The sequence below is a fragment of the Pomacea canaliculata genome, linkage group LG4, assembly GCF_003073045.1.
Source record: "Pomacea canaliculata isolate SZHN2017 linkage group LG4, ASM307304v1, whole genome shotgun sequence".
In the NCBI taxonomy this organism is placed as follows: Eukaryota; Metazoa; Mollusca; class Gastropoda; order Architaenioglossa; family Ampullariidae; genus Pomacea; species Pomacea canaliculata.
In genome coordinates, this window is record NC_037593.1 from 11,075,965 (window position 1) to 11,098,408 (window position 22,444).

Consider the following 22,444-nt stretch of genomic DNA (forward strand, 5'->3'; position numbering starts at 1 on the left):
AAATAATTTGTAGTGTTTAAAATAGTATTTATTTGTAATGTAGAAATTCCCAGTTCTGCCCCAGCAATTCAAAATAAAACTTAAAGTAAATGAAGATTTTTTTCTCAAGATTTACATAAGCATCTTAAAGACAAAATTCATACATTTTTATCAAATATTTTTTTCAAAATCAAATTAGTATCAGAAAACTTGATCTGCCTGTCGGACTGAGTTGGAGGAAACACAAAACAAAAGCAAAGCTTATCACACGTGGATGTGACGCAGTTGTTTGTGTCGTGCCGCCATATCATCGTCGGTGCTCATGGGAAATATTTCGTAACACACTTGACACGAGTGATAGCATGTCGAAACACGGGAAAACCGGTGTTTTCGGTTAATTGACTAGAAGAAAAAAAATGCTGTTTTTACCTCTAATATTCCTGTGCTTGATGTGGCCTGAAGTAAAAGGAGACAAGTAAGTTGACATCAGAAATGTCTACCGCGGGGTCATCATTGCAGGTCATAACCTACGGGAATGATACAGCGTGTAGATGATTGTCTGCTGTTGTTGTTGTTTCTTTTTCTGATATTCCATCTGTCTGCTTTGTTTGAAAAAAAGAATCTTAAAAGTTTGAAAGAAATTTTTTTTAAGTCTTGACCAATTATTTCCTTCTCTCCTCTCACCACAAATAACACATCAAAAAAGATATTTTGTTTGCCGTTATTATTGTATTTGTATTTATCATCTTTATAAATGCTTTTATCGTTGCGGCTCTAGGAACTCACACGGGACTGTGGAACGTACGTGCAGCCGAAAAAATAGTTTGCAGGAGCCCAGCAGGATTCTTAAGTACAATGTTTCATTATTTTGCACTATTGCGGCAGAAGAATTATTTGTTTGCTCCGTTCGTGTCTTGTTTATCGAATTATTCTTTGTGCAAGTGTACTTCTATTTGTATGTGTATGTGTGTGTGTGTGCGTTATCCTGATACCTAAAACATCATTATCCTACTAGCACCTCAGACGACAAAAATTGTACTACTGCACATGTTGATGTAGGCAGCTGTTTACGGGATATAATATTGCTGCCATTACTATACACGATTTGATTGCCTAATCGTACAATTTGATGTACTCAGCAACACCAAAGATCGACTAGTTTACCCAGTCATGGCTGAATGGGTCTCTGACCAGTCTTTCGACAACATCGTTTTGTACCCGAACGAAATGGTGGAGCTACCGCCGACGAGTAAGGTCGTGTGGTCATTAGCCGACGAGGACATGACCTCTGGGCAGTGCGCCGAAGAATGCATGAAGGAGGAATGGTGTTCCTCCTTTTTTGTCGACTTCAGTAAAAACCTGTGCCTTCTGCACGAGGTCGTCTTCTTCACTCCTGATACAGGAGGTCGTAAGGTATCTGCCCCTGGTGCCAGGTACTTCAGACTAGTTGACAGTAAGCATTACTTTGCTTTGATGTATATCTGTGTTATAGATGATAACTATTCTCTTCTACTTTATTTTGGCAGTGAAAAGAGATCGTGAATTTTTTTCGTTTGTTTAGATTGATTCTTCGCTTTGCCAGTAAATTGCAGTAAGTTTGCTCATTCATTATTTTATAATATTTATACAGATCAGGTAACTCTGATGCTGCTCCTGCTGTAATTTGTTTTCCAGGTGGGAAGGAGATGGCAAAAAGAAAGTTATTTGGTTGTTATTTTTCGAGTTGTGGAGTCTTTTTTTCTGTGCTGTAGATAAATCACTGAAAACATAAATGTTTATCTATTTAATTATTATTCTCCAGGTCGCTGCAACTTAAGCAAAGGGCTGTACCGCTGGCGGGAAGAGGATCTGTGCTTCAAGCTGCTCCCCCCAGGCACGATAAAACAAGGGCCTTCCGAAGATGCCGATGCCTATTGTCGGGATAAGCTTGGAGGCAGCTTGATAAAGCTATCAACAATCCGCAGGACTGAATGGATTAGAAAAATCTTGCTTCAATGGCACTCTTCTTCAAGTAAATACTGGAGTAGTTTTGAAATAACAGTAATGACAACTCACCACCAAGTAATCTCCCCTACTACCTATCTGAGCTCTGCATTGTTGCCCCTGATGACTTGCATGTGAACAGAAACACACAGTTCATAGCTGCTCAGTCACCATTGTGACAAGTCTGTGTGTGTTTTGTGTGTGTGTGTGTGCGTGCGAGAACTTCCAGCCTCATTGTTTCTTGTTCTATCTCCCTCTTCGTGTATTTCCTTCATTTCTGTCTGTCTTCGTCAAGGCAAGAGCACACAAATACTTCTAGCGTGACTTTAGTAGAGAATGTCATCACTGATAACTTAGAACTCATCAATCCACCGTTTGTTTTCACTCAGGTTCTCGGTCTGTTGCCATCGACTTTGTCAAGGGTAAAATACCTGCGCAAATCTGGTGTCCTGCCAAACTTTCTGTCGTTATTGCGCCCCGTAGTATCCCAGTGCTACACGAAGAATGCGATTTTAAACTAGAATATAAAGGCTATGAAAAGGGGTTCTACTTTCTGTGTGAAATATTTTAGATAATAAATACTGTGAGTGTACATCCTCTTAATTTCAGCTAGGTTGTTTTATATTGTTACTTGTAATCTTCACAATGTTTGTGATCAACCAAACTGTAATAATAATTAGTATAGTTACACGCTAACAGTTTGGTGACGGCAATAAACGATTTAGAAGAGACTTCACTCCGTGTTTCCATGTCTGGGTCTTTTCAACCTGTCATCCACCTTTCTCTCTCTCTACACTTTATACTGCAGTCACGCTATATACAAAATGCGCTCATGATAATGTACACATGTACAATCACAGCTCGTTACCTTGCCAACCCCACCTCTTGCCATATTGTATGACAGAACAGATTCCTCCAACTCTTAATTAAACTACAGGATAAAACCTGCTCCAGGTATAATGAAATTGCCGAAGTCACCACACAGACAGCTTGCTAACTAACATGACAACGTGAATAGACTGTAACCTGCCTTCTCAGATTTGACATGAAGAAACTAAAGCAGTTGGACGAAATAATGAATTCAACGTTAATGAAGGATACACAACACACTGACATGGCATTAATCTCGTAATGTTCTTTTCCAATTATAAACTAATAATAATCGCAGAGTACTTATAAGGCGCATGACCTATGGAATGTTGACTCCCATAGTGCAATCGCTGGCACCGTTACTTGTGACGTGGCAGACAGGTCCACTGTCACTGCCACTGGGGACTGTGAGATGATGCCGATGTCACTCTGTGTTGTACAGTAGCAGTATGTAACAATTATGCAAACATAATTACATTTTCGTGGGAAAATGCTGTCATCATGTTCAGGGTTTCTACTTTCATCCTGAGCTATGATACAGCTCCGAAATGAAGAGCGTCATTCATCCACGTTTCCATGGCATCAGCATTTCCGAAACTGTTTACTTCATTCCCAGACAGCAAAATAACAAGTTCGACTCTAATACAAGTAAAAACAAGTTAATGGCACGATATGAAATGTTTCGCCTTGGAAAGAAATTTCTGGATCACGTGATGAAAATCGTTACGTACTGAAGGTAGTGAGGCAGCGCCCCCTAACGAATATAGTGTGATGACTAAAAACTGATGTTGTACATGACGTCGACGTATCTGTTAATCTGGCGTTAGTGATAATTAGTGTCTAGAAACATCAGAACTAGAACACATCTTTATTATAGACACTAACAATGTTTCTCAACACCTGGTGTGGGTCGCTGAGGATACAGCTGACATTTTGCATCTTTCTTTCTATGTTTTCGCTTGAAATGGGGAAGGAATGGTAAGTATTACTTCTTAATATTTTTTATAAAACTGTGTTGTTAAAATTGAAATTATTTTTCATCGGTTTAGAAAATTTTGTAACGTTATTTGAAAGGTTTATACAGCATTATGCAATTTTTTGTCTTTTATCCCTAGCAACGACACGTATAGTTCAGTCATCGACTGGGTCAGCGATCCTTCTTTCAACGACATCATCGTAAAACTCAGCGATAATGTCATTCAAAAACCCTGGTCTGCCACTGTGAAAGCAGGCAACTTGACTACGTGCGCCGAAAAGTGTATTCAGGTACCTGAGTGCTCCTCCTTCTTTGTGGACATCCAGGGCAAAGAATGTATTCTACATGAAATCATTTTCCTCTCGAGTGATGCCGGAAATCAAACGGTGGTTGCCGACGGTGCCAGGTACTTCAAGCGATCTGAAGGTAAATAATTGTAACCTGTGTGGGAGCTTGGTCCGACTCAAAAATTACCTGCACGTCAGGGTCTAATCTCACAACGGGTAGCTTGCATGTCCGTGTATTCATAAGGATGCCACCCTGAAAAAAAAAGATGTGCTCACGCTTTGAGACCAGCTGATACTAGAGAAGGGCGCTATTGAAATGTTCTAAATATTATTATTAAACCTATAAAAGAAATGACAGCAGTCTGTCTAACAAAAATATTTGCCTGTTTCTTTGCAGAATATAGCATTATAATATAAATGTTCTGTTTAATTTAGCTTACCTAACGTTTTATTCCTAGCTGGAGAATACAGAAATATGTGTTCAGATTTTAATCGACAACGAAGAATAAGTTTTGACCAACACATAGCTTGGGGTTCGGTTAAACGGTATTGTTGATCTGACTCTCTCATAATCAACCAAGCAGAACGAGAACTGTAAACATAAACATGCTTTGCTCTGATGGTGTGTCCAGATTCGTGTCCTGCCAGTGAAGGATTCTTCCGCTGGCGAAGTGATGGACTGTGCTTCAAGGCTTTTCTAAACGTTTCCCTGCCAACCTTCCAGTGATTTAGGGAGTCGTATTGCAAGGAGAAAGTCAAGGGCGACCTGCTGCGATTGAATTTCAAAACAAATTTCATCTGGTTTTTGAAAGTTCTAATGCAACTTCCACCTAAATGTAAATACCATTTCTGTTGCAGTCCAGAGAGTTGCGTTAACGATGTTTTACTTAATGAGAAATAACTAATTTGTGTTAATAGTGTGTTAACCCTTTCCTTTCGTCCACGTCCTGTGTGTCGATGTATTGTATGTCTTACCAGGACTAAATATTTCCATGATCGCATTCTACAAGCCTCCTTTGCCAAGGAACTATTTTCTCTTATGAATAGCTAGTCTTCATCTTTTTGTTCCTTCTTTCCAATATTCCTGACCCTTTCCATGTATCTATTCTCTTCAAGAAACTGTTTTGCTGCTGTTGTTGTTAATGTTGTTTTCTCTGATGCATATCCACTATAAGACATTAAGTATTGATGTCATCGTCAAGTTTTTGTCTCTGTTCTTTTCTTCGTTTCCTTTACTGGCTGCCACTCCACCAGGCTCTTTCTTTTACTTGCTTCAGACGACTACTAACACTTGGCCAGTCAAATGCCTCTGAAGCTCTCCCCTTAGTCTTCAACTGTTTTCATAGAATCAGTGAGCATTATAAAAAAGTATTTCAAAATATAAAGAAACTATGTTCAAATTAGTTTTTCATATTGATTACCTCTGACCTATAACTGCCATTAGATAAAATTAGAAAAGTAAATGACTTTACTTTGTATGACCCAGAAAGTGGTCACACCTTTTGTTGGAGGTGGGTGTTGAGAGATGCAGTTTGTAATTTTCTCTTGTATTTGTGCAGATTATAACTACGCTCGATTTAGGGACCAGACCCTCAGACCACACATGTGTCGAATCCCAGTACAAAACGACATACAGGTTGGCTCGGAACTGGACTGTTTATACCTAAAAGACGACAGTCTACTCAGACAAGAGGAAAATTATAACATCTTCTGTGAAGTGTTTTGATTCCATGATTTAATGAAATTATTGATAAAACGTCGCATTTGGTTGGAATGAAAATGTTCTGAACAGTTACGAATTAACTTTACATATATTACAATCTATGTCAACTGATCTATAGTATATATATATATTCAAAAAAAAAAAAAAAGAACATGGTGCTCTAAATTGTAAAAAACTGTTGGTATGTCACTCGTAATGCTAGCAAATTTTTCTTAATTCTTCTTCTGTACATGTTATAAAACCCAGTTTTATACTCAGTCTTGAAATAAATACAGTTATGTCCACTTTGCGAATTATGTTGGTCTATGACCCTTTTGTGAATGTGACAGCTCCCATGCTGACTGAAATCTTCAGGCAAGTTTGGGAATCAAGGCAGCTCCCTGGTGCGTGTAGGACAGGGCTCATCTTCAAGTTACCCAAGAAAGGAGATCTTGGAGACTGCAATAATTGGAGGGGCATAACACTTCTTTACCTCACCAGCAAGATTGTTTTGTCAAGACTGACGGCAACTCTTGAGAAAGACCTCCGACCACAGCAAGCAGGATTTCGCCAAGAATTTAGTATGTTCGTCTGAAAGTACCTATAGCAATTTCGAGCACATTTTGTTTATCAAATGTCAGAAAGCAACGGTTTCATCTAATGTTAGAGGCACTGAACTGTGGGTAGTCTTGGTATGGGTAAAATTCTAACTCTTGATTCTCCTCTCTGTGATAATACGGGTACGTGTCTGATTCCGTACTGTTTTGGTATGACACAAGGAATGGTTGAGAGACTTCCTCCTCTTCGATCTCCCCAGGGTAGATTCCGCTTTCTGGAAAATCCAAACATGGATACAAAATGTTCCTTCCTGTACCTGGTACATCGCTAGAAGGGTAATTTGAAAAACCTGGGTATCCGTTATCAGGGTAGCCACACAGCTGTGAAATTGGAGAAACTGGGTAGCCACTGGGTGGGTACAAACTGCCAGAGAAAGGCTTTCCTAACGGAAAACCTGAAGCTGGGTAGTAGCTGACGGTCCTTGTTGAAACGCCAGACGTCGCCGAAATGGTTGACAGATGGGACTGTCTGGTGCCAGTGCGAACCTGTGACACCCCGGCATTGCTGGTAACATTTGAAACTTGCGACTGGCTGCCTGAAAGGCGAGGGACCTCCAAAAGTGTCTCTGACTTGTTTCCGTGCTTCGAATGGGGCTTCTGGACCGTCGACTCGCCTCTAGTGCTCGTGTCAAGCTTGTTGCGGGAGTCCATATCCGCGGATCTGAAACAGTTAAGGAAGTCTTCGGTCACGAAATCCTTTCTCTATTCATGCTGCTTGATTTTCATTTCATGGAGGTTTTTCAACAACAATTTTTCAATACGACTTTGAAATCTGTGTGTGTGTGTGTGGAAGGAGGAGTGGGCAGGGAGGAGAGAGAGCCAAGTGGTTAGAGAAGCCACGTCCAAACCGAAGACACACGCCAGCGTGACTAGACGGCTCGATACCCGTGCGTCACATGTACTTCCCTCTGCTGACCCAATGAATGGATACCTGATGTCTTGGAGGATTGGGAAATGTAAGGCAGTGAAAGAGAAGGGATGGATACTGCCCGTACATACAAACTCACTCTCCTACCACCATCAAACCACGGGACTATTATTTTACCTCTTTCCCTTTTACTTAACCGGTCTCAATGTAGTATTTTGTGACAAAGCAAACTGTACATTCCATGCTACGAGCTCTTATTTCTCATTTTAGGATTACACGGCGTTATATATCTGCAAGATAAACATTGTTATGAACACCTGCAGTATATGTATTCTTATCTTTACCAGCAAAGTGTACACTCAGTTCACCTGTTTGTGATGGTGGTTTTGTGATCACTCCAGCTGTGAATCAGATACATCACAGCAATGGTGCACGGCTTAATTAATGAGTGTAATGAAAGCAGCAATTAACACACTAAGCCCTCGCTTAGTCTTGAGTCTCAAGTCACGGCGTTCACGGGAGTGATGAAAGCTATGCAGGGTGTAGTTAACAGAGGAAAGTTCAAAGAGAGTTCAGAGGTAGTCAAAAGACAGCAGTGAGTAGACTGCCTTCAAATGCCTGTTGTGTACACACCCACTTGGAAACCTGTCACGGCTAAAGGCAATAATAACAGGGAATTAAAAGTGAAAGTGCCATCTGGTCTGAACGGGTATTTAATATACAAAGCCATAAATAATTTTAACTGTTTTATTTACGCGCAAACAATACCTGCAGTCTACATATGTAGATATCAAATGATATGCACTCATATAATCTTTTTATAATCCAATATGGTATCCACTGACATACATGGAGATTAGGCCAGTGAAAAGACACAGCATAGTGGACTTCTGGGCATGTCGCTCGATTTTATTTTCATTTCCCAACTGCATCCCTCCTCCATGTCTTAACTGACAAAACACCTAAATGATAATTTTAATATATAGTACTTACTGCGGTGAAAGGAGAACTTCAGTTTGTCAGAAATGACAGGCGAGTGCCTGTGTTATTTGCTCCACTACAGGTACATTCACTCAGTCTCTCTGCCCAGTCAATGGCTTGGCTGCCACACCTCGATGTTATCAAGCCACCAGCCGTGTCGTGCTGGCAATGTCGCACACGTACACACAGGCCACAATGCTCCTGTCGCAGATCGAAGATCTTTGGCGCCGCCAGGTATCCTGGCACAGTGCCAGATGTGCTCTGGGTAATCACAGATCTGTCACGAGCTACCCCACGTGATCCGTGTTCTGTGCTGTGAATGAATGCACAACACGCAATCTGTGTTCTTTTATTCTGCGTGTAGCAAGAGTGCGCCAAGAAATGTTATGTGCGAAGTAAGAAAAGCACTAGCATTTTTTAAAACTATGTACCAGAAGTAATAGATAGTATTTTCATAATAAATAACAATACCGGTTGAAATAGTTCCTGAAAATTGACGCAATCTTATTATATCATAGAAACATAATGCCTATTTGTCCAAATCCCATCACAGGCTCAAAAAATGTCTGTCTTAATAAGTTCCCAGACAGAACACATAAAGTTGGTCTTGCTTTATTGCACACATAGTTATCACAGAATGAACAGAGTGAGTGTCAAAAAATTTTATTTGGATGCTTATTGAATCAAAAAACGTTTGGTATTTAAGACTGTAAAAGATTTTGATTCCAAATCTTTTAGTCTGTGATAAAGATAATATCAGACGTTTTGATTTGGAACATTATTACCTGCTTTGCTTGCACATTTGTCAGCACAAACCATACACCCACAAATGCAGTTGCATGCAGCTATGCACGAGTCCAGCATGCATGTGCATGATTAGGTACACACAACTACACACATGCATACACACAATGTATTAATATCGTAAGTTCAACTGTCAGATGCCAGTACATTTCTTTTGTTCAAGAACTTGTCAAATCATACAGCACACTTGCACACTTGCAAAGTACATATGCATTAGCTATCCTCATGAAAAACATTTTTTTTTCAAATTTGGGGGTGGCGGTGGGGAAAAGTCTTAACTTGCACTTCTTCGTCAATGTGATTCAGACACTCTCAGTACAGCCCATGGCTGTATCCAAATCACTCCATCTGCCTTCAGCTCAGACAACATTCAGTTCAAGCATTGTGCTTTCTGCTGCTGTCTTTTCTCATCTGTGTATCAAAAGCAGATCAGCTGACTTATCAGCAGTTCTCACATTACACTGCCAATAATATTTCTCAGCAGAAGGCTATCGAGTTGCAATCTCAGCCCATGGAAAACCAGTTTTCTTCCTGTGTATCCAGGTGTCAATGAGATTATTTCACAAGTCCTGTAAACAAGTCAACTGATGTACCAAGGGTGAGAACCCAGAAAGGAATCATTACAAAGTACATGGACATGTACTGCATGTACTGGAGCTTCAGGCATAACAGCACCTGCAACAATTTCAAATTCTTAGATTATTATATTTTAGAGGTTATTATAAACATTTAAAATTAATAATCCTTCCAATCAACTAAAGCAAAAAAGTTGAGCGGAAAACTTGTTGATTTTGGGAGGGAAAAGTGCTTTCACCGAAAAGCAATTTTTCAATGTGTAGAGATGGGTCTTTGAGGAAAGTAGGGAGTGGAGGATGGGAGAAGGACCCTGCTCTGTGATGCCATAGATGTTTTTACTGTTGCTGGTGTTGTTTACAGGTGCTGTTTACTGTTGCTCCCTTTTGCCCTTGTTGTCACTTACTCCAGGCCTGCTGAATCCAGTGATGGTGTACTGTACTGGTTGCCAGACCCCTTATATTGTCCTATTCTAGACTTTAATTTAGTTTTAGGTACTTTATTAGTTTCTACTATTTAAGGACCTTCAGTTTTAGTGTTAATGTTGTTTCCTTTTTTTAAACCCTGGTATTTGTATAGTTTACTACCTTCTTTACTATTTGTGTATAGTATTTTTCAATTATTTAGTCTACTTTCTGTTAGGTTATAGTTCTGGTATGGATGGGAGAAGGAACCCTATATTTCCCATGGTTTAGTTTGTTTTAAAGATATTTTATTACATCATTATGCTAAGTTAGTAGGCTCATTAAATTATAGCAAGGTTTAAGGATTTTGATTTGGTTTTTATTGCTTTAAAAGAGCAAATGTTTTTGGAATTTTATTTAGTTTGTACTTTGCTTTTTTATATAAATCTTGAATTGTCAACACTAATAACAGTATAGTATGCCATAGCTCTTTGGGTGCTAAGGCAGCTGCCTATGTTTACTTAAGACCTGTCTTGAGTTGTTCTCTTTTTTGCTTGTTTTTATTACACTCCAACAGCACATGTGAGGTGCTAAGTCTGTCACCACATGTGCAATAGGAAGTCTTGAAATCTAGCTAGATATTCTCTGTAAAACCTCATTCTAATTTGGGTTGGTGAGACCTATTTGATTTAAAGGAAAGCAAAGTACTACTAGTTTTTCATCTAATTCAATCAATCAATCTTCCTAATTCTCTTGCCTTCATTTCTGTATTTTTCTTCCCACCTTATTTTAACTACTGGCTTTATGGTTATTCTTTTCTCTGCTGGTGAGATAACAATGTTTAGATTAGTGACTTTAGGTTTAATAGGTTTTACTGCCAGTCGACCTAGTTTATCAGCCTCTTCATTCCCTTTTTTTTGTATTTATATTCTATATTGGACGGCACCATGAGCAATCTTATGTCTCTTTTTTTTTTTAAAATTTTATTTATGAAACAGTATCTCATAACTTATTACAATTTTGTTGTTTTCGAAGCACCTGGAGTGCTGTCAGTGTGTCTGATTTTACGAGGTATTGTTGGAAAAACTCCTGAGACTATTATTGCTATTACTTAAGTGCTTAGGGTGGATTTAAAATTTAATTTTCCGATCACGATTAACGCATGGCTTTTGTTCTATAAAATAAAGAAACCTTAACTTACGACACAGAAGAAAATAATACGGCATCATTTACCGGACTCTTTAATATTATCGAAGATTTTGGTACTTAACATTACCTGAAACAGCATCTTCAGAAACGCACAAGCCAGAAACCAGCTTTTTCGTCGAAGTGACAAATCCGAGTGATTGCGATCATAGCCATTTTTACAATGAATTATCATGTTCACTGACAAATAAACCATCACAACTGCATCAAATACCCACAATGGAATGAAAATAAGAAACCAATTCCAACTTATTTTTTGATCTAACTTTAACACCAGAAAAATTAAAAAGTCCAATGTAGTGAACCAGGTAAACAAAGCTCGGTGAATGACGGCCATTGTTGTTATTTACAGGAACGGAGAGTGGTGTCCCTTGACAAATCTTCTCGTTTCTCTTTTTGTTTGTCGACGATGAACGCCAGCTCGGTATTATTTAAAGCTTCTTTTATACACTATTATACTTATTTATAAATAAATTAGATAGTTAAATATTATATTATTCATTCATATGAATTTATAGTTGCCAGCCTGCACAGGACGTCAAATAAAATGCATGAGTGATCGACGGTACGCATGCCTGTCAGAAAGAACCCGAGTTAAAAAAAATTCTACTTCAACTCTTCAACACTGTTAGGAACTGCCGGTGTAGCAGGAGGTTGAACATTAATCCCGTCAACTCCTTTTAAAAGTGTGGAAAGCTTGCCAAGAAAAGAACACTGGGAATTCAAGTGTTTTACCGATTCCCAAGCCCCATTCCTCCCTTCCTGCCGATTGAGAAGGGGAATTCAGTAAGCAAAGGATGCCTTGGATTTATATTCGATACAGTTATTTCTTTGGTGCCAATTATTTGATGATCAACTGTTTTGCCGAGAATATAAGACATCTTTTATGGGAGAGGTTAGGGGTATAAATAAAATTATAGAGCGGCCAAATTTCTTTGACATTTTTTTTTAATTGAAAATTTTGTTTCCAAAGACTAACAGCACAGCTCATATAACCTATGTTGCGTTCGGACAAAAACGCACAACAAAACTTGAAATGGCTCTAGTTAAATGGATTTAGTGAAAATGTAAGGGTGCATGTGTTTTGAAAAAATATCCTACAACTGTTTAAATTTAATGTTTGACACAAATGAACAAAAATATGCAGAATACACAGTAATCACAGATTTGCATACTTTATTAGCGAATAGATTTAATCCAAAAATATCCGGAAATGTGTGCTTACTCATATCAAAAAGCCATATTTTATGTACATGATTTTTTTTATTTCAGATCCACTGAAAAGTGGGCATCACACATTGCACAACCTAATATATACATTTTTGCCATGCCGTGAGAATTTACACTAATTACAAACTGTTTTGCTTCACTGGGCAGATCACCGTAAATTATGACAAGTATGAATGACATCCAGAAATTAAGCAGGAAACAAACAAAATTTAAGTTGAAAATCATGCTTTGATAGAAGCACATTTTAAAACAACAGAAATAGTTCCATTTCTTTCAGTCCTCTTAAAATAAAGTTGTTTAAGAAACAGTTAATCATGCTAAAATTTGATACTTTGATGCTCCTTTGTGGTATATCCTGTGTTGAAAACAGCATACTTCTCACATTTTTTTTTCTTTGTTTTTTTTTTTTAAATTACATGAGTATTTGTGCTACCTAGGCCATTCTTCATTTTTGCTTTTAGCTTGTGCTTCATCCTGGTTGACTCCACTGTGGTCATTACTGCAATCCCTGAATGCAAAGTTAGGACGTTCTTGCATCATGTGCGCCTTCAAAGTTTCAGCGACATTGTCTTTTTTGAAACGCACTGCATCATCCAGGGCTGTAAAACCCCACCTGTATTCAAAGCATCAAAACTCAAAACATTAGTACATGTTTTTGTACACGATGACATTTATAACTATATCACAATCTCACCTGATCAGAAAAAAAATTGTAAAACCATTTTCTCAGCATTAGAGATTTTCTCTTGTTTCTGAATTTTCCCTTACTAAAACACCACAGATATTTATGACCATATCTGCTAAATACAGTATTTTAATTGAATGTTTAGACATCCTTCTGGTGTGAGTGCAAGGAGATGAGTTACATGGCTATGAAACTATCTTTGAAAATATTACCTGTCTACTAAAAAGGGAGAGCATTTGCACTTGTGGAGCAAAAATTCCACCACTTGAATGTGACCCTCAGCTGCAGCAACATGTAGGGCTGTCCGACCATCATAATCTGCTTGATTCATATCCATCCCACTTAAGGCACACCTAGAACATATTTCCATCCATAATTTATGACATGCTGATTCATAGACTGGCTATGCCACATTGACAGACTTTGCAGTTTAGTCCAATAAATTAGGAGTGCCTTGTCAACATACACAAATGCATAAAACTCTCATATGGATAGCTATATTATGGGCTGGCTGGTGGGTGGGAATGTAAAATCTTACATTTTTTATATCCTTAACTTTTTATTACCATAAATAAGTGGCTGTTATATTTTCTGTCTGTAAAGACAGCAAATTGCATGCATGTGTTGTCTGAACAGCATGCACATCAAAACTTTTCCTGACATACCTTCGGATGGCTGTGACATCGCCATTGTAAGCCGAAAACAGTAAATCAACCACAACGTTAGCCTGAGTCTCCACCATACGCATGCAGGGGTCCATTTTGCGAGTGGTGAAACGAATGTTGTCAAAGTTGTGGAAGTTGAATGTTTCAACTAGATCCTGTGGAAGAAACAGAATAAAAAGACATGCTGAAAAACCTTTAGGAAGCAGATTTTGAAGACTATGTATTGTGATGGTGGTGCAGCATGCTCTCATCAGCTACATCTATCATGATAATCAGGACTTGCAGAATCCTGAACATATTTTTTATCACTGTCTAAATTATTTTTGCTTTCCTCGCTGTGAATGCCAGCTCCAGGAAGTGAAAGAAAAACCTTTTCAATTGCTTTAATGGCAAAAGCACTAAGATTATAACATTTATTTTGGTTATTTCTTCTTGATGATTGTTAAATGACTGAACACTAGCGCCTTGTTGACTTTGAAGTCTGTAATGACCATAAGGTTTAAACAGACCTGTCTAACTAGCAGTGTGATGTCTGTGTATTTTTAAATTGAGCAACAAACTTTTTTTTTTCAAATAAAGCACTGTGAAAATATGTAAGCTGAGCTTAAGATAGTACAGGTGACAGGTATCAATGTATCTGCTATCTGAAAGAGTTCCAGTAAAAGAGAAATACTGGGTCTGTACATATTAAATTGTTTGGAACTGCTTTACATATGCATGTCTGGATAATAACCAGCAAGTGAAGACCCATCTTAACAGTATCACAACATGGAAAGATCTGGGAAGGACCATGAATATGAAAGGCATGGACATGAGTAGAAAAATACCTGTCAAAATTGCTGTATGAATACTCTAAATTCTAGGTTAGCATAAAGACATCACTACTGACCTTGCAGAATTTTAGTCCACGCACACTATTTCCACATTCATCTAGAAGAGGTGACCACATGATGATCCCCATGACGTTGGGTACCACAAGCATGATCACACCAGACACTCCTGATTTGGCTGGCAGTCCCACCTTATGCAGAAAAACAGTGAGTACTTTGTTATTCAATAAAATTTCTACTTTCAGCATGGGGTAAAATAAAACTGCAGGGAATACAATTGCTTTAAAAAGGCAAAGCTAGTAATATACTGTCTTTTTCTTATTCTTAACTATAAACTTTAAAAATGCTGAATTACGCATTATGAGCTTAGGTGGAAATTATGCCTCAGTACAGAAAATTATCAACTCAAGCTTCATATATCTATACTCTTAAGCAAGAAAGAATGACTTCAATTATCCACATCACTGCATCAGCCAAGGACAATAATCAAGCATGTGTGCCGAACAAGGGAAACAAACCTTGAAGGCAAACTGTCCCGAATAGTCATACATTCCACATGAAAGCATAAGTGAAAGTGTGTCCCGGATGCAGAAGGGCTCCAGCACCTTGTCATCCGTGATTGGACACACACCACCATTTGCCAGCGTTGCTGCTATCACAGCGCAGAATCACATGTTACTTCCACTGAACACATCTACAACAAATATCAATACAATATATTTTTAGTAGTATAATGTCAATCTTTAAGTTCCTACTACATGAGACAATTATATAATATCGCAATCACATTATTACTGTATGATCTCATTTGGATAGACCTTGATCATTGACCAACAAGCACACAAAGTCAACCGTTCAGCCTTGTCTTTCTTTTTTCTGCTTGACCAGTGAGTTCACCTTTCCAGTTTTTCACTGGATATTGAAGGAGAGCCAGAGCAGAGAGCATCTATGTATCATGTCCTATGATAAGTACTTTTAAGACAGAAATGTTACTACTACTATGGTATTTCTTTTTCATATTATGGAAGATAACATGACTACATGAAGAATAACAGGTGGAGGAAGTAACATTGTTCTTTAGCAAAAAAACTGAAATATGAGCTCACTGGTCAAGCAATTAAGGCAGGATGCAGAGTAAGTTGGTTGAATTTGTGGGGTCTGGCAAATATGTCAACAATAATTAACAGTCTGATCACCTGGTTGTTCTACAGAAATAATCTACGGGCGGTGACAATGAAATAAGTTTAACAGTTTTGTAAGATAAGATTGACCATGTGATACAATCCCTACAGATCAACAGTCCATGCAACTTCAAAAGATGAATGCATGCAATTTTACTGACCTGGAAGTAGAAATCCATAATTTCCATCATATTGGTCCCTTTAGGAAAACACTGTAAAACACATCAGCAGAGCTTTCTTTGAATCTTGCAAAGACAACAATTAATCCACCACTTCACCTCCTAATTGTCTTCTTGTGTCACACTGCCCATTTCATGTGTTCATCAAATCAAAACATAGTTTACAACCTTCGAAACCAATTGGGATTTACTCAGCTGCGTCAAATTACTAGCATGAAGTTCAAATAAATAAGAAGCTAAAAGAACCAAGGACCAATTAAAGAAGTAAATTACCTGATTTTCTTTCAGATAATAAGCGATTGCAAAGTTTCTGTCTGCAGTTTCCCTCTCAGAAAGAAACCTACCACAACCCCAAAAAGAAGAAATTAAGAGATTAAACAACAGATTGCAAACATTAGAACTTGGCAAGTTTTGTAAAATTTCTAGCCCTCTCAAAAAGAAAATATTTCTTTAAATAAGACAAAGATGCAAACACTTAAACTGCAAATCTATTTTCTATTGGATTTAGTTTCTATTTATATGAGGCTATAGCTATTTATAGTTATTTTGATAATGCATTTTCTTTTACATTTATACATGAAGATATAAATAACCTCAGAAAACAAAGAAATGCTCTTTTCATCCCAATGTCTTTGAGAAAGACAATAACTAATGTACCATTTGACATGTAGTATTTCCAGCTATAAATGTTCAAAGTACTTCTTCATATGCCACAAAGATCCTTTGCACTCATGTACTTACACGGAGTTGTTGAAACTAACAAACTCCTCTCCAGCAAGTCGTTTGAACATTTTGAGAGTCTGTAAATGACATACTGTGCTTCAAATACTGATTTTCAAATTATCATCATCTTTATGTCATCCACACATATAGTAAGTTTTAATTTACCTATTATGACTATACTTATGTTGACAGCACACATCACACAGAATAACACAATTAACATCTCACTATGCTCACCTCCAAGTCATGCATGTATATAGCGATAGCCATCAATGCTTATGAATGCTTAAGTTTCTTAAGTGTTGCTGGAAGGTCTTACACTACAATAGCACTTACATAGTCAAACCTGTCTGCTGAGTTTAGTTCAGGGCGTAGAAGGGAGCTGGTCACTATGGCTCCAGGATTGATCAACGGATTGTGGGGTTTGTCTGAAATTGTGGAAGAAAAGAGAAGACATTTTTAAGAAGTATAACTATGTCTCCTGTTAATGCCTATCACTCTCTCTTCATCTAGTCTTCCTTGAATGCTAGCTAGCTTAAGGTAGTGTCATGACCTTTCTGTTCTAGTGGTGGTGATCGAGGTGTTACAGCCTTCACTTAATATCATGGGGCCAGCTTTTGTGATGGCCATGCCCATCTCCCTATCTTCACTACACCTTTTCCCCAACCCTCTTTGAGTCAAACTGGGTTGGCATGAAAGGGAAGTGAGGGAAGGGGGAAGGGAAGTTCAAGACCTTGCATGTGTATTAAACTGACTATTGTGCACATTTTAAAGCTCTAACCAAAGATAAAGTCTCCCCCAAAAGCGCAAAGAAACTCAGCTAACTACACAAAATGAACTTTAGCCAACTTTTCAGAACACATAACAATAGAGAGATATGAAAAGGAATGTTCATTGTTTTTTTAACACATGCATGGAAATTACCAAATTTCACTTTCAATTAATATGTTATAAAAATAGACTTCTTTAAAAAAAATGACAGGACTTCTCAAGTTAGTAATAATATAAATTAATACTTATACATCCTTTAAGGCTTTTTATTCATTTGCTATTATTAACCTAACAATGTTTAGTAATTTTATTTTATTTTACATATAGATTTTGCCACTGTGCATAGGCATGTATGTATGCACACACACACTAATACAATAAAAGACAAATGTCAGACCTACTCTGAGAGTTAAGGCCAATGACATTGAATCGTTGACCACTGGGTTCCTGCCCTACATACTGGTGAACTACATGTGGATCAGCTTCATTCAGCACAAGAGCATAGGTCAAGGGCTTGCTAGCTGACTGCAGGCAAAACGGTGTTGTGGCATCACCCAGGGCGTACCTGCAAGAAAGATATCTTTACCTGCTACTGTTTTCTCCAAGCTAAGTACTTAACCAAACTGTCATGCTTTTTCTTGTCTCCCATTACTCTTGCTGTCATTTGGACTTCCTTTTCTAGCAGCAAGAAACAAAACCTCGTGCCGAAAACAGATGCATAAAGATAACCAGAAAAACCTATGAAATGAACACAAATATGTCTCGTAAGAAAGAGTTAGCAAATATGATTATTGTGAAAGTAACAAGTATTGTAAACATCATCAATAGATGGATGTATCACTAAAGGTGTGTCTAGCTCACCTCTGACCATCCACTGTACATACAGCCAGTCCCCATTGGTCAGGATTCACACGAGCCAGCTGTGGGATGTAACTGGCTACCTGTATCAAATGAAAAATCTTTCTGTAGTACAGTCTTAACTATAGTAAATAAATTAGCTTTTCAAATATTCAAAAAAGTTCTTTTTGCCTTCTGATAATTTATACTTAATTTTTTATTCCAATGCTTTTAAAAAATGTTACTTAAAAATGGATTGCATCATGACAAGTGTGTTTATAAAGGTCCAGGGAAAATTTTAGAAGTTTAGTATGACTCAAATCTTTTTAAGTGTTATAGTTCTGTCTGCTACAACTCAATGAAAGAATGCACAAAAAAATAATCGTAATAAATGAACTTGTTGAGTGCATTTCTCCATGTGGAGCTGAACTCTGTGATGTACACGAAAGACTATAAATGCCCTGAGGCAATAAGGCAAGAATTAACAGTCCCACCTTCCAGGTACCCTTCAACACAGTACTTTGACTGGTCTCAGTCTGAATCTAGTGCTCTCTCTCTCTCATTGTCTCTCTCTCTCTAGATCTCTCTCTTTATCCTTCCTTCCTATTCTTTCATGTGCATGCAAACACTCTCACAAACAACAGTTCTCTGTACACATGGAAATGCAATGATGCACAAGTATATTTATCCACAGGTCAGAAGTAAGTCAGACCTGTCCAGTAGTATGTGGTTTTGCACGCCAGTACAGCTCATCAATATTCTGACAAAATCTCTGAAACTCAGGGATTATAAATTGCCTGCGAAAGGCTTTGGCGATGAGAACAATATTTTCTGCCACCGATCTGAAAACAAATGCACAGAATTCAAGAACAACCCTCTTACCCACCAACCAATGCAAATCACACAACATCACATTGACCCACCCACACACACACACACAGAGACATCAAGTGAACTATTAAGGTGCATAAGTGCATTAGAAAAACTAAGTTTTCTCACAAAGATGCAACCCTAAATTGTTATTTAAAAAATGAAAACTCTCATAGCAAAACAAAAATGATAAAGAAATGTAATCAACATGACAATAAAAATATTAAATTACTAAAAAGAAAAACAAGTCTGAACAATGTTTTTTTTTTCAGATACCTGACAGACACTTTTTTTTGGGGGTGGGTGGGGGGTGGGGATAAACATTGAGTGTCATTGTGCAACACTGACTTATACACAACAATAATGACAAATAAAAGACTGTCCTATCCAAAATGAAATGTGAAAAACACTTAAAATTCAACTCAGATAAAACTAACTGCAATTTATATACAAACAGAACATGAAAATAAAAATACAGAACATAACATCACTATCTGCCATCTCTCAATACAGTCTTACGCTTTGAATGTCTGTTTATCCAGGTAAATGTTGTGGCCGCCTTCAAATTCAGACAGGTTGTTGCCCAAGTTGCGCATTGTCTCAGACAGGCGAGGATCCGTAACACGCAGTCCTGTTGCCTTGAGGTCCTGAAAGTGAAATATTGTTCATGTCTCCTTTGAAATAATTTTTATTACACTGAAAAGTTAAGAATGTTAAGAATGATCCTAAGTTTCAAAAATCCATTAATTTCATTAAAAAATAAGTGCTTGACAAGAGTGCAATGAATAGCTGACCTGTATTCTCACCTTTTTAACTCACCATGTAGCCAGTACTTCAAGAAACATAATCAACTTCTTATATCTATATACACCATAAAATATGTCACCAACCTGTTCTGTTAAAATTTGTGTCATGTAACAAACATTTCAAAAGTAAAACAACTACTATACCCACTGTAAGGAACTGTCCAAGAGAGAGCTTGCCATCCTCACGGCAAAGGAAATCAAACAATGTTCCTTCAATATCCTGGAAGTCCCGCTTCACCTCACTGCAACATCCAACATTTCCCCTGGTAAACATTACCCACATCAACATTTAAAAAAAAAGAAGAAAGAGATTCAAAGCAAAGTTAAGAAAATGGAAACAAATGCTGAAATTTTCAATATGGATGCAGCACTAAAAATAACATTTTAATGAAAAGGATGGAGAATTTATTTGGCAGTTGATGGTATTGAGATAGAACAGCCATTTACAAGTATTTCTAATTTTGAAAAGTTAAAATCTCTTGCTTCATCGTTCTCTCTCCCCTTCTCTCTCTCTTACACACACAAACTCTTCCTACGTCTATCCATGACTGTGTGTTTGTGTGTGTGTGTGTGTGTGGGGGGGGAATGGTGTTTTACACCGAGCCAGCAACTAAGGCTATATCACGGCAAGGCAGCCAGCTTTGTAAACAGATATCACATGCAGAGAAAGAACAGCATGCCCACGACGAGAGCTGAACCCAGGACAGCCAATCCTCACTGTATTGGTGACGAGCACGTACCGTTGCTCCAACGGACCGCTCTCTCTATGCATGAGGGTACAAACAGATTCATTAGTTGGCTTATTATATATTATATAGTTGGGCCTGCGAACAGGTGTCACATGAAGAGAGTGTCCCAAGACATGAACCTAATCTCACTTCAGTAATGACAAATAAGCGAGTGTCCCTACAGATGCATATGTCTATATATGTACTCTTCAAAATAGGTGAATTGCCAGATGGTTTGCTTCTTTTTTCTCAATGTATTTAATGAGTCGTCTAGGTTTACTACAAGGATGTGTAACTTGAAATGACACCGGTCTCTTTTTTTTTTTTTAATTCAAACAAAAAGCGGATATTTTTAAGCAAATTTCGGTCAACTTTTTAGCGCTAGCGTGAGTGTTGTCTTCTTCTTTTCCAAGGAACTTTCCACTGGCAACTAAAGGGTGTCTCGTACTTTACAGCCAGGAAAGAAACTAAAATCTATGTAGGCCATGTCACCTTAATGGGGTTTTACAATGTCAAAGCTACAGATGAAAGGTGAGCTGTAACACCAGCTCTTGTATCTAGACAATAGTATTCCTATTGCATAACACACACATGCACTCACACACACACACACACGGACGATAAGATTAGATAAGATAAATCCTATCAAAGACATCTTACAAAGCAATGTCGATAGATGAATATCATTAGCCTCACCACAAGGTATGTTTAATCCAGACAATTAGGGTAAGTGGATGTGAGAGAGAGCATGAATGTGTGATTACTGATGGAATGTTAGAAGGGTAAGCATACTTTATTGTACTTTAAGTCTGTGTGTGTGTGTGTTGATGGATGATGATGATGATGTCCAACCGCCACCACAAATGAAAGAAAAATGATGGAGAGATGGACATGACATTTGAGGGCGGGGGAGGGGGATCTTTAGCTGCCGTTCTGTGTCGGAATCGTGTACCAGGTGAGTTCAGTCTGACAAGCATGCTTCACGAGAACAGGTGAACTGAAGCGCCCTACACGTAGGTCACATTAACTGCCAGATTGTGCAGTAGAGGGCGTACATGTTCGCGTGTTTTGTTTCTAAACGTAAAATGAACTCACCTGTCAGCCAGGTCGTACGTGTTCCTCGATCCCTGCGACACATGACCCCAACGGTCTACCCAAGTGGATGAATACCGGAGATGCTTGACCACCGGCGTGCGCTCATCAGCTTGAGCGGCATTGGTCAGCAGCGGATGTGGGCGCCATGCATGCGTAGCAGATGATAGAATGGACCGCACTCCTGTACCCGGTCTAACGGTTCCCTTCTCAAAGAATCTCGACCAGTGTCTTCCAAGAACACCTGCAGGCATCCCCGTTTCGGGGGCTTTGGTTGTCAATCTCTTTTATGCTCCTTTTTTGTGAAAATCTTCTAAGAAACAAAACGTTGTTGACTGAGAGATCAGAAAAACACAGTTGGCTTTAATACTTCTTGTACGCACGCATGTTGAAAAAATTGTTTCTCGATGAATGAAAAGTAAACGCAAGTCTTTTTTTTTTAATTTGCAATTGCAAAAAAGAATCTGTCTAAATTCTTTTTGTTTAATAAACTTTCATATAACGCTCCAAGGAGTTCGTAGATGAATAAAAAGTCTCGCTCGATCAGTGCACCCTCGTGCTTACGTGCGCTACGCTCACCTTTACGTCGCCCGTGAC

The 22,444-nt window shown here is 38.2% G+C and overlaps 2 protein-coding genes and 1 long non-coding RNA gene across 3 annotated transcripts; 1 reads left to right on the forward strand and 2 right to left on the reverse strand.

Annotated features, from left to right (window-relative positions):
- The first annotated feature begins 843 nt into the window (after positions 1-843).
- On the forward strand, positions 844-5,945 carry LOC112561624. The gene is made up of 6 exons (XR_003098693.1): positions 844-1,432; positions 1,781-1,990; positions 2,352-3,810; positions 3,948-4,234; positions 4,728-4,931; positions 5,655-5,945. It is a non-coding gene; the product is annotated as an uncharacterized LOC112561624 (long non-coding RNA).
- Positions 5,946-9,606: 3,661 nt separating this feature from the next.
- Positions 9,607-11,617, reverse strand: LOC112561622 (transmembrane protein 60-like). Its single transcript, XM_025234204.1, has 2 exons — positions 11,321-11,617; positions 9,607-9,742 (listed from the first exon to the last, which is right to left on the reverse strand). The coding sequence occupies exons 1-2, from the start codon at positions 11,585-11,587 to the stop codon at positions 9,623-9,625; spliced, it is 387 nt and encodes a 128-aa protein (XP_025089989.1). The 5' UTR covers positions 11,588-11,617; the 3' UTR covers positions 9,607-9,622.
- Positions 11,618-12,877: 1,260 nt separating this feature from the next.
- LOC112561625 (glutaminase liver isoform, mitochondrial-like) lies at positions 12,878-22,444 on the reverse strand. The gene is given in 16 exon segments (XM_025234206.1): positions 12,878-13,093; positions 13,378-13,518; positions 13,831-13,985; positions 14,720-14,851; positions 15,179-15,324; positions 15,327-15,354; positions 16,003-16,053; positions 16,294-16,360; positions 16,762-16,820; positions 17,080-17,171; positions 17,916-18,079; positions 18,376-18,455; positions 19,064-19,193; positions 19,741-19,868; positions 20,176-20,269; positions 21,851-22,444. Coding segments are annotated over 16 exon segments (1,902 nt in total). The 5' UTR covers positions 22,102-22,444; the 3' UTR covers positions 12,878-12,909.